This window comes from Macadamia integrifolia, chromosome 5, assembly GCF_013358625.1.
Source record: "Macadamia integrifolia cultivar HAES 741 chromosome 5, SCU_Mint_v3, whole genome shotgun sequence".
Classification (NCBI taxonomy): Eukaryota; Viridiplantae; Streptophyta; class Magnoliopsida; order Proteales; family Proteaceae; genus Macadamia; species Macadamia integrifolia.
In genome coordinates this window covers 40834480-40846152 of record NC_056561.1, presented here as the reverse complement: position 1 = coordinate 40846152, position 11673 = coordinate 40834480, and the positions used below count along the sequence as shown (strand labels likewise).

The 11673-nt window shown below is 37.9% G+C and overlaps 2 protein-coding genes and 1 non-coding gene across 4 annotated transcripts; 2 read left to right on the top strand and 1 right to left on the bottom strand.

The window, feature by feature from the left end:
- Positions 1 to 711: 711 nt before the first annotated feature.
- LOC122079112 (protein SIEVE ELEMENT OCCLUSION A-like) lies at positions 712 to 4104 on the top strand. Its single transcript, XM_042645364.1, has 5 exons — positions 712 to 975; positions 1249 to 1341; positions 1472 to 1934; positions 2138 to 2760; positions 3253 to 4104. Exons 1-5 carry the CDS (start codon positions 778 to 780, stop codon positions 3835 to 3837), a joined length of 1962 nt encoding a protein of 653 aa, XP_042501298.1. The 5' UTR covers positions 712 to 777; the 3' UTR covers positions 3838 to 4104.
- Positions 4105 to 6228: 2124 nt separating this feature from the next.
- LOC122079556 (protein MHF2 homolog) lies at positions 6229 to 9946 on the bottom strand. 2 transcript variants are annotated; one of them, XM_042646126.1, is made up of 7 exons: positions 9847 to 9945; positions 9706 to 9754; positions 9552 to 9592; positions 7997 to 8036; positions 7268 to 7321; positions 7057 to 7161; positions 6229 to 6571 (listed from the first exon to the last, which is right to left on the bottom strand). In XM_042646126.1, the coding sequence occupies exons 1-6, from the start codon at positions 9865 to 9867 to the stop codon at positions 7058 to 7060; spliced, it is 309 nt and encodes a 102-aa protein (XP_042502060.1). In that variant the 5' UTR covers positions 9868 to 9945; the 3' UTR covers positions 6229 to 6571; position 7057. The 2 variants fall into 2 exon arrangements, with proteins under 2 accessions (XP_042502060.1, XP_042502061.1); XM_042646127.1 differs by lacking the exon at positions 6229 to 6571 and adding an exon at positions 6598 to 6986 and having other exon boundaries at positions 9847 to 9946.
- A 54-nt stretch (positions 9947 to 10000) lies between these two features.
- On the top strand, positions 10001 to 10072 carry TRNAT-UGU. The gene has a single exon. It is a non-coding gene; the product is annotated as a tRNA-Thr (tRNA).
- The last annotated feature ends 1601 nt before the right edge of the window (positions 10073 to 11673 follow it).

Sequence of the window (11673 nt, the reverse complement as noted above, 5' to 3'; positions counted from 1 at the left end):
GAGCTGAGGAAAGATTATGGCAGAAGCCAATGGGGGGAAAAAAGAAAGAGTTTTAGGAGTTTTTCTTAGGGGGTGCAAGTTTGGCATTGTCAGACCGGACATGCCTCGATTCCGAATAGGGCCTAGGCTGAGATACCTTAGCCCTGACTTAAGATCAAGCCAGGCTAAGATTGAGATCTTGAGCTTAACTTGATCTAGCCCAATCCGGCTTATCTTCTTCTTCTTTTTGGCCTAGCCCCTGCATTTTCCTTCCTCTCCCCATGATCAAGGTTAATCAGGGTCAGTTTGATCCAACCCTAACCGCTGGGGTCAAGATTGGATTTTTCAGACCCAAAGTTAGAGTTAGGTCGATTCTAGGCCAATTAAAGGAACTTAAGATTATGCTGGGATTTTTAAAAACACACAATCCAACTCTGATGCAACCCTAGTCTTTCTTTATTACCTATGGGGCCAATGTTTCTCGTCGTCTTTCTTTGCTGTCTTTTGGATCTATCTCTTTATTATTATTTTTTTAATATTTTATGAGAGAAGGTAATCTATCTCTTTATTATCCATGTGTTGTTTATCGGCAGTCTTTCTTTATTGTCTTTTGGGTTGTTGTCTTCAGTCTTTCTTTATTCTAAAAATGAGGAAAATTCGGAGCCATCTTACCCTTGTAATGGCTATATAAAGAGGGGCTTCTTGCCCAAATTTGGAATCGAACTCACTTGGCACATTTTTCTTTTCTAACTCAATTATATTCACCGAGAGAGAGACAGAGAGATAGAAGGAAAGAAGATGGATCAGTTCATGAAGCTGATGAGGGATGAACACCGCATCTTCACCGACAAAGACGACAATGAGATGATGCAGCTGATCATGACTACCCACTCTCAGAACTGCCAGATGGTCGATGTGGAGCCTCTTCTCGAACTCATCAAGGACATCCTCAACCTCTTCACCACCACCACCATCACCACCACCACCAATATCGCTGTATGTAATTTATGTTTAGGGATACGCTAAACTATTAAGAGTAATCTAAGCTGGTACGTACGTACCAATTGATTTTATCAATATTGGTTATGATTCCGGCGTGATCCATGTATGGAATTCATTTGTTCTCTTTTTTCTTACAATAGATTTTTACATTGAGTAAATTCCATGTGTGGATCAAACACCATGCAAGAATAGTTCTCATACGAGGACATGCACGGCAAGTTATCATTTGGATTGGATATATCTTATGCTTTTGCCTCTCTTACTCAGGTCGTTGGTAATGCCATGGAAAGCTTGAAGAGGAAGACCTCTGCAGCAACTTTTGAAGCATTGGTTAAAACCATACATGAGATCTCATGCAAGGTTAGTTTTAACATTTTCTCTCTACATGAGGGTTGATCCCACATCAATTTTGAAAGAGATTTAATGTAAGTTGATAAAATGAACTTAGATTTCCTCAGCTGGTAGTACGTATTTAATTAATTAATGACAGATATCGTGCAAATGCACTGGAGAAAAGGACAATACGATGTCGTCACTGATCAAAACCTTGGCGAGCTACTCCTGGGATGCGAAGGTGCTTCTAGTCCTGGCCGCCTTTGCGGTCACTTACAGGGGGTTCTTCTTGCTGGGGGTGGTGGATGTGAACAAATCAAAGCCTTTAGAGAAGCTGAGGATCCTTATTGAGGCCATGGAAACCGTGATTGAATGCGTCGTCAATGTCTGCAAGCTTCCACGCCAGAAGTCCCTCGATCAATCGGTTGTTCAAACCTCTGTTTACTGGACTTTCAGGAGCGTCCTCGCCTGCGGCCCCCAGATCTTCGGCTTCCTTGGCTTGGGTTATGAGTATACTCTTTCAAGAATTGAGGATGAGGATCTTTCCAAAATATGGAACAAACTCAATGAAAGTCATGGCTACCTTAAAGAGCAACTCCAAAGCTTCACACGCTACCATGGTGAGTGAATAATAAGAAGGAAGGGTCAAATTGAGTTCGGGTCTGTGATGAACACGTGGACTTTACTGTTTCTCTTAGTGAATCCACGTGTTCCTCACAAGCTCGTACAAGAACATTCTCATACGAGGACTTGATCTGCTCTCGGTTGAATTTATGCATTTTCTAAATTTTCTTATGTTGATATCGTTGTGGTGGTATTGCAGAGGAGAAGATAATATTCGAATATTATCAAGAGCTTGTGCAAATCTTCTCAATTATCCCCACGGACAACATAGAGATTCTCAACGCAGTGTTGAACACCAAATATGGTCTAAAGCCTCTTTTCCAAGTCACCAGCCAGAAAATGTTTGGCGTTGAAGAGTTAGAGAAGAAAAATGTGTTATTACTGATATCAGCTGATTTGAACATCTACAGAGAAGAGATTGGGATTCTGGTTGATTTGTATAAAAACACAAAGCAAGTGTCTCAATACGAACTGGTTTGTCTTCCACTAGGGAAGACTGAACAATCCAAAAGGGATGACTTTGTGGATATGCTAATGAAGAAGAAGATGCCGTGGTACTTGGTGCACCATGAACATGTGATCAACTTGGCTGTGTTTAAGTACATCAGGGAGGTGTGGCACTTCAACAATAAACCCATCCTGGTGGTGTTGGATCCACAGGGCAGGATCATCAGTCACAATGCCTTCCCCAGGATAAAGGTCTGGGGAGGCATTGATCTCTCTATCACCATCAAGACTGAAGTACAGCTATGGACTCAAGCGACCTGGGGACTTCAACTTTTGTTTCAAACCATTGATCGAGGCACAAACATCATCCAATGGGTAACCTCCACAACTAACTGGCAATTTTTTTTTTTTTAAGGAAGAAATTGAATTGGTTTAACGAGTTATCACCTGTACTTACATGTGATGATTCAATACCTGTCTCACTTTTTACCATTACAAGAGTGAAGAAGGGTATATATGAAAACAAAAAGGACAGGCGTTGACCATCCACCCATGTGATCGTACGAGTAGTCGATCCAAATTCATGCAAGAATCCCCGAACTCCCTTCATCAAGGGAGAAGGTTTGGAATTTATTACTATTAACGTGAATATCTCATGGATAGACTTCGACACCCAAAAATCTATAGATCAGAATTGGATTTAATTTTATACATGTTAGTTCTCCTAATCAGAGAGTCAACCAAGCTATTAATCTTTCTTGAAACAAAGTAAAACTTACAATTAACAATAGAGGAGACTAACATACTATAAAGAATGTTCTTCAAAATAGATTTGCAATTATAGGCTTTGTTCATTTGATGCAACAGATAAATGAGAAACGATTCATTTGCTTGTATGGAGGAGAAGACATAAACTGGATAAGAAATTTTACGAGGAAGGCAAGAGCAGTAGCGAAGAAAGCTAATATCCAATTGGAGATGGTGTACATGGGGGCGAGATACCAAACGAAGCGAGTGGAGAATAACTTCGCCCTCATCCAGAAGGAAAAACTGAGCGATTGTTGGCCAGACCTAGCGTCCAAATTCTGGGTCCGGCTAGAGGGGATGTGGCAATCCAGGATGGAAACCACAAGCTCCATCAAGAATGATGAGATAATGATGGGGATCACATCCATGCTCACCTTCGATGGCAGCGAGAATGGGTGGGCATTGATCAGTAGGGGAACCAAAATTGAGGTCAAAGCCAAGGGGGACGTGTTCTTGAACTACTTTGAAAGGTACGATTTTATGGACGTAATTAAATACGTGAAAGAGCAGGACACCGAGCTTCACTGCAATCGCCTCATCCTGCCGCTAACCGTTGGGAAAATTCCGGAAGAGATGCCTTGTCCTTGTGAGAAGTGTCCTCGCTTGATGGAGAAGTTCGTCATGTACCGTTGCTGTAATGATTAATTAGCTGCTCTCCGGCCATAGGACTCACGGTTGCGCCGCTGCTACTACGACGGCGACTATGCGGCTACGGTGGTGGACACTCCTTGATTAGTTCTTCCCTTGTTGAAGTTTGACGTTTGAAGTTTGTAGTTTGAGTTTGAAGTGTTTTTCTTATTTTTCTTATTTTTCTCTTTTCCAGTACCACGTTCCGAGTCAGTATTTCTCTTTTTATTGTTGGGTGAGGTGTGCTAATTAATAATGAATAATAATGAATAAGTCCCTTATGTTTATCAGGGTCATTGAGAATTACTTATCCAGCAGATTTTATTTCTAAAAAAGGAAAAGAGCTTAGCCATGAGATTGGTTCCAGTCATCTATTGCATTAGGATCTCCTGGTCGTACATGTGAGTAATCCTTGTTTTATTTTCTGTTATTACAAAGATGAAAAGTGATTTCATGTGGAAGAAAAAAAGATAAGTGTTGAGTCCATTCTAGTTAGCCACGCATTATGGGATAATGCGAAGTTTGAAAATTTTGAGAACCATCATGGGATCAGTAGGGTCGATATTGGCTGATTCAAGTTTTAGAACCATATTGTGGGCACTTCTAACCAAGCCATGCACCAACAATCCATTATTTATTGTTTTCTCAAAGCATTCAAACTTTTCCCTCGCTTAAAAGATGTTTTTTTTTTTCCTGTTAAATATACACGTGACCGCTTCAATAAAGGCCAAGTTATTCAAGATAATGTCAACTTGCCATGATGCTAAGATTTTGTCATGTTGTGGATCAAATTAATGAGCCTAAATTTTGTGGATAAGTAGAGCTTAAGTTACTCTCTCAATTTGTGAAAATTTTTAAGCCAAGGACATTCGTCAAGTGGTAAAATAATGTCCTAAAAATCTAAGGGTTATAAGAAGGTATATGGGCATAATAATGGCTGAGCCACTTAATAATTTTATCAGGATTAACAAGTAGATGTAGAAATTGGTACAACATATTTAAAGGGGAATGGACGCTCTGCAACCTCAACACCAATTTGGGGCCAATGAGGAGATGCACAAAGACATCAATACAGGTGGATTTTTTGGGTTTCATACGGGTGAAGACATTATTTCACCACCTTCTGTGTCCGGGCACATTTTTTTTCTTACCATGGCTGAATGTAATCTCACTACCAGGGTTATTACTCAGATCCACTAGATAAGAAATTAATTACCAGATAGATAGGTTTAAAGTTTGTTTACATCTATAAGTTTTTTTTTTTTTTTTTTAAAAAATAAGTTATTATTACTTAATTTACTAAAAAAAAAAAAAAATTGAACTTCCTAAAATATCCTAACACCTCATCTCTCTTAGTAAATCTTATAAAAATCCAAACTTAAAGATGTAAAACAAAATTTAAACCTTGTAATTATTATTTTTTAGCTAAATCTAAGAAATAAACCCATAATTATTAAAACCAAAGCTAGAAAGTGTATTATTTTTTATTTTTTTATGTGCAAAAAAACCCTATCTTGATGCAATAAACACCAACATGCGGGATCAATGCAAGAGCACACTAGTATCTTCAACACCTTAGGTGTGGAAGGAAAAATTGTCTTCTCACATACACTAGTATCTTCAGCACCTTAAGCATGGAAGACAAAATTGTCTTCTCAGACACCCTATATCTGGGCATATCCTGCGTGGACAAGGTTCTTTTTTCCTTCTTTTTTTCCTTTTATTAAAACTTGTGCCATGTTTAAAGTAATAACTGGCAAGGAAAATAAAAATAAAAACAGGGGATACACGTTATCCAAAATTACAAAGAAAACACATTCCCCCATGATGAAGCATACTTACAAGGGGTGCTCATGGGAGTGAAATATATGGAGGAAGGATGGGACTGCGGGGATATTTGGACTGATTCAGAACCTCTCCAATTTCTTTTGACTAACTACAGAAACTACTCTTGACCTATTCATGAAATTCCCCTTTATCTGGATATTCAATTTTTTACTAAACTTAATTTCCATCTTAAACCACCAGATAATGATGTAATTACCACCTTAAAAATGTTTGACTTTTTGAGTTTTCAAATAGAGAATCTCAATCCCTTCCCCAATAGCTAGCTTACCATGATGTACATTCCCTTTTATGATTTCTATCAATTGAAAAAAAGAAAAAGAAAAAAAGGAACATGTTCCCCCCACCCTGAAGAAAAAGGAGGACCTAAAACAAACATCTAACAAAAATTGAAAGATGAAAGTGAAAGGCCCAAGTTTAGCAGAGAAATGAGAATACAAATAATGAGACTAAATTTTGCTATAAAAGCAATGAGAGTATGAGAAATAAAACATTGCATGGTTGATCAGAATAGAACCATTAAGCGATGAAACAATTGAACTATCACCCAGACACCAAAACAAGTTGGGTCACCACCGTGCTTCTAGCCTTTTACTCAAAAGAAAGAAATGACATCATTGAAGTTGTTTAGTTTCGGACACCTATCTGAATGTGAAATGCTTACCCCTACAATTTTGTGGATATAAACATCATCATATTCATTGAATAGAACTTGACATCACAATTTAATCAACCTGGCAGTCGCAGAATCTGATCCTGGATCACCCACCTAACCAGGTCAATGACCAGCTTAATATGTCCACAAAAAGGTCTGAACTGACTCCAACACTTGAAGTATAGAGTTTCTAAAACTTGGATGACGAATTACAGGAACATGAACAACCCATTTGGTATTCTTCAAAAATACCTACAGATAACATCACAGCAATGCAATTTGAGTTAAATGATCAACCAGGAAACGTAAATGCTGAAATGCATATGTTAAACCATTGCATCATCTCATACTACATCTCTCAGGTGTAGAATATAGAACTAGATCCTAAGGAATGCCGCCCTGAACTAGATGAGTAGGAATAACCACCTAAAACGCCTACCTGCTTGCTACCTGTCCAGCTCAGATTGTCCCATCAATTTACACCACTATTTGCATTTACTTTGACACTGGTTAAAATAGTAAAACACCTGTACTGTGTGTCAAGTATCTACCAATGAGTCTGAAAGTAGACCAAGTTTATATCTATAATCTATTGGAGATTTCACATGGCTAAGGTTATATATAACCAAGATGGATCTAGAGTAGAGAATGTGAATAATCTTGATACCTGAAAAATATACAAGTTGTGTGATGTGCACCAATCTCCAGAAATTTCATAAACAGTAAATTAACAGTACCTTAAAAATCCAGAAGAAGTTGAGGAAGTATCCTTTCCAAATGATTCGTTTCTATTTTACAAACACCCTCAGCTTCTGCAATAGTAGCAGCACGCTGCACAGCCTCTATACGTAAACAAAATTAATAATTGTAAGCACACTGAAGCAGGATTTCTCAAATATTAAGCTCCAAAAACAAGGTACAATAGCATTCAAAAGTTCAGTTAGGCACCTGTGATAAAGAGCCTGAGTAGTTCAGAGCTCAGCTTCAAGGCATTTGCATTAGCTGCATTATTATAGACCAATCAATCACATATGATAGCCAGTACCAGCATTCTTTTTCTATGGACCTCTTAACGCAATATTTATCAATTTTAAAACAGAAACCGAAAATGTGTTGCATAAAACTTAAAAGGTTAAAATGTATAGGCAAAACATCTTATGCCCAATGAGAACATGCAACATGATAGAATTGTGAAATCCTTTGCTTCAACTAGATTATCTACATTTCTACCCAAAAAAAAGAAAAGAAAAAAAGAACTAGAATATCTACATTTAGATGGTAGCAATACACTTATTGAATCTACACAGGAGAATAAATTATAGGTTGCAATTTTAAATCACTACAAACAATTCACTGAGAGAATGACTTATGGTTGCCATAGGCACATCCAATAACAATGACATACTGGAAAACAACAAAATATGCCCTTATAAACTGTGTTATTAATGCTCTCTAATTCTGCCAGAGTTTTTTCATGTAGAATGGATTAGTGCTTAAGCACTAAGAACCAATAAATTCGCCCACTGCCATCTCAATATTTATTAACATGAAACTTTAGAGACACAAGAAATATCCAATAATCAGATGACTTTGTGAGATAAGGCTGAGTTTGTTGTTATTGTATCCAATAATCAGATGAAATATCTATACAAGAAATAAAATATGAATGTAAAATACCAGTAGTTGGGCGATTTTTTTTCGATGTTCCAGCACCTACCTGTAGCAATTAAAATATTAGTCTCAGATCAAGCAGTTAAATCAGAATTCTATATTTTTACCGTACACAATAATAAAATATGAGTTTTTTGTAATTCATTTTTAGTTCTTTGACTTATTAATTAGAGAAATATTTACTGGCAGAGAGAACAAATAACTAAACCACAACAAAAGTGCAAAACAATATTGAGATCAGATGAAGAAGCACACAGATGTTAAGGAATAAATAAGATTTTTTTTTTTTTTTTTTTAAGTCAGTAAATGTCCATTCTGTAGCAACAATCCAGTGATTAGAAAACAAGATATAAGTAGACATGTATTTCTGCGATCCTTGGTGGACAGGACAATTACTACATGAACACAATATAAAGAAGCACATGATGTTAAAGGAAACTTAAGAGGGAGGGAGGGAAAAGAAAGGTCAGAGAATGTGCAGTCTCTGGCAACAATATAGTGGTATAAGCAAGAACATTAAAAAAATAAACAGATGTATTCCTTTTGATGTGCAAGGAGCTGGTATAAAGGACATAACAAATTTAAGGTCCACAAAGGGCAGGGCATTTAGAAATTAATAATCGCAATCAAAATGTGACCAGAGCATAAATTTGTTACACAAATTCATACGGACTTAACTTACTCTTGCACAACACCGATGACAATAGGGAAGAGGCACCATGCTGACTTATTCTTAGCCATTGTGACAAGCTCAATGTAATTCAACCAGCACTTTAACAAGTTATATCCAACACCATATCTAAAGCAATAACTAGTCATTCCAGCATTTTAATGCCAATTCAACATGATAATCTGACTCTTTAAATTGATAATAGAGAAGGAGGCTATTTAGCTTGTAATTGACGATAATTATATACTCGTGATCCTGTATTTTTAATGATCAGGTCTCAATTACCTATGAAACTTTACTAAGATGATCATGTGGAACAGAGGACGTCCTGTGCACCACCTAGAAGTTGCACATAAGGCAAATCAAAGTTGGAAGATATCAACACATCTGTTTCTTGCACAGCCATGTACATTCAGAGGTAATGGCAATAAGAGAGATGCCAGGATCTTCCAGGACAAGTATTGAGGTAGCTCATTGGAGTTCTTCAACCTATTTGTCAGTGGCATATCTGGTGATTATATAGTTAGGAAGTTGAATGTAGTTGCTTAGCCTTAAGGAATCATTGTTGTCCATTCCTACTCTCCCCAAGTTCAAACTCAATTTTGATGGACGTTCAATGGGAAAAAGAGGACCTTCTAAGGTCACTTGAGGTTGGTTGTTCAGATTTGATTCTCCTGCAAGTCTTAGACTATCACACTCTCCAGGTTTTGGAGATACCATTATAGGAAGATAACCCAACAACATCATTAATTGGAAGGCTCAATGATTACCTAATGGAGGTTCTTCCCTCACTTTTATTGAAAAGGCATGATCCCTGGCCTCCAAATCAAAAAAATTTAAACAGAACTAAATGAACAAGCAGAGAGAAAGAAACGAAAATAAAAACTGTACCTCGCCGTCCAAATTCTCAGAACCTTCGTTTCTTTCGCGTTCTGCGCAGAAAGGAGGAAACAAAGCAAGAAGATTAAAGTGGAGGATCAGGGAAGTGAGAGGATATACCTAAACAAGAGGAAGTTATCAACCGAGAAATGGAAACGAAAATGACCTAGGGCTCTTCTGCTCCAGACGAGCTTAAAAATGGCTCGGATCAACTCCTGCCACATCCAGTAATCAGAAAATCAGCTTCCTGAATACGTAGAATCTCATTATAACGAAGGAGATGTGGAAAACAATTCAAGATGCTTACGGGATCAAAGGTTTTCTCCATTGATGATGGATCAGTGCTCCACTGCACTGGATTATGGAGGGAACTTTGCCGATGTGCGTAATGGGATTTGTAATTTTGGTTATCGAAATTAATCAAATACAATATAAATATATTCCGAATCTCTGGTAACCAAGCCCCTATAGCTCAGTGGTAGAGCGTCAGTCTTGTAAACTGAAGGTCTGTAGTTCGATCCTGCATGGGGGCAATTAATTTTTTTTTTCCGTTCGATGAGTACCGATTCTGACCCACTCAAACCGAATCGAAATCAACGAGACAGATTCGACCCCGATTCCGAGTTTGAAATCCTTGCGACCAATACTCTCGTCTTCCTATTTAACGCAGTGTTAACTCCTTCTCGGAGCATCAGACCGTTTGCTCCTAATCTCGCAATGACTAGTTTTCTGCATAAATTCATCAAAAAACCTTCGGCGCTGACAAGAATCTCAAGCTTCGAGCGGCCACAACCATCAAGCCTTGCGGCTCCTTTCGTTCTTCGTCAAAGCGATCCGACTGAAAGCAAACCTGAGTATCTTTCTGATCCAAACCCTATATTGGCCTCTATACGAGGAGAGAAATCAACGAATGCTCATCCCTCGTGGATCTATCCGAGTTTTCCGTTTGGTTATTGCTTAAATCATGTTTCTCCGACGGGATTCGATCCAATGGTGTCTCAGGATTCTGAGGATGTCGTGTCTGGCGACGATAATACTGTTTGGGCTGATAGCGTCAAGAAGAAGAGGAAGAGGAAGATGAACAAGCACAAATACAAGAAACTAAGGAAACGTTTGCGTCGAAAGACTTAGTTTCATGTGGTGAGAATTGATTTTTTTTTTTTTTTTTTCTCCTGTTCTAAACGCGGGGGTGGGGGGTTTGGGCCGACCAAACTTTTAGTCTTGTTTATTTATGGTTATTGATCAGTGATGGCAAAACAATTTTTCTCTATATGATCTCCTCTTGAGATGGGAAGGACTTCTACTAGTTTATACAGTGTATTCTGTTATTAGGGATGGCTATTCTAGAAAATTTCATGAAGTTTTGCCTGTGTTTTGCACAATTTATATGGGTTGTTATGAGTGTTGAAAGAGATTTTGTGCTTACTCAGGTCAATTAAAATTCACCTAAAGTTGACCCAATATATGGATATTGTACTGCTGTGATATATTTGCGTTTTGTGCATTTTTTTAGCCATCCATAATCCATTTTTGCATGAGATCAGGAAGAATGCATGTCTGCATATGAATTAACACAACTAGCTGTACATGTAATGAGCTGCTTTATACTGATATTCATGTGCAAAGACAGGAATTCTACTTCTGTACATTCGTATGATCATTTAGACTCAATATTTTGGTTTTGTCGGTGCTCCTATTCGTATCTGCAGATGACTGGTAATACTGGAATGTATACTTTTGGTTGTGGCATACTTTTCATGTACCTTTCCTTTTGCTATACTTAACAGCCAAAAAATTGGTGATTTTAACTCCAGTGGATGGTCTCCACTTTTGATAGATTGGTCAGGGTGCACTATAGTATGTGTAAACTGTAAAACCTATTTTACATCAGGTCATGTCTGGCGTAGATTCTACATCAGGCCATGTGTAGCGGAAATGCTGCGCATAAAGGTCTCTTGGGAATGGGAGGCTGGTTGATGTAAATCGAAGCATGATGCAATTCAAGGGAGTGACTGTTCACGTGAATGGTGGTGTGGGCCCATAAGGAGGAGATTTGATAGGTATATTTGTTGGGTAATTGTATTACAATTTCTTACAAAACTAAAACAAATTGCAGTACAAAGCTTTTGCAGTA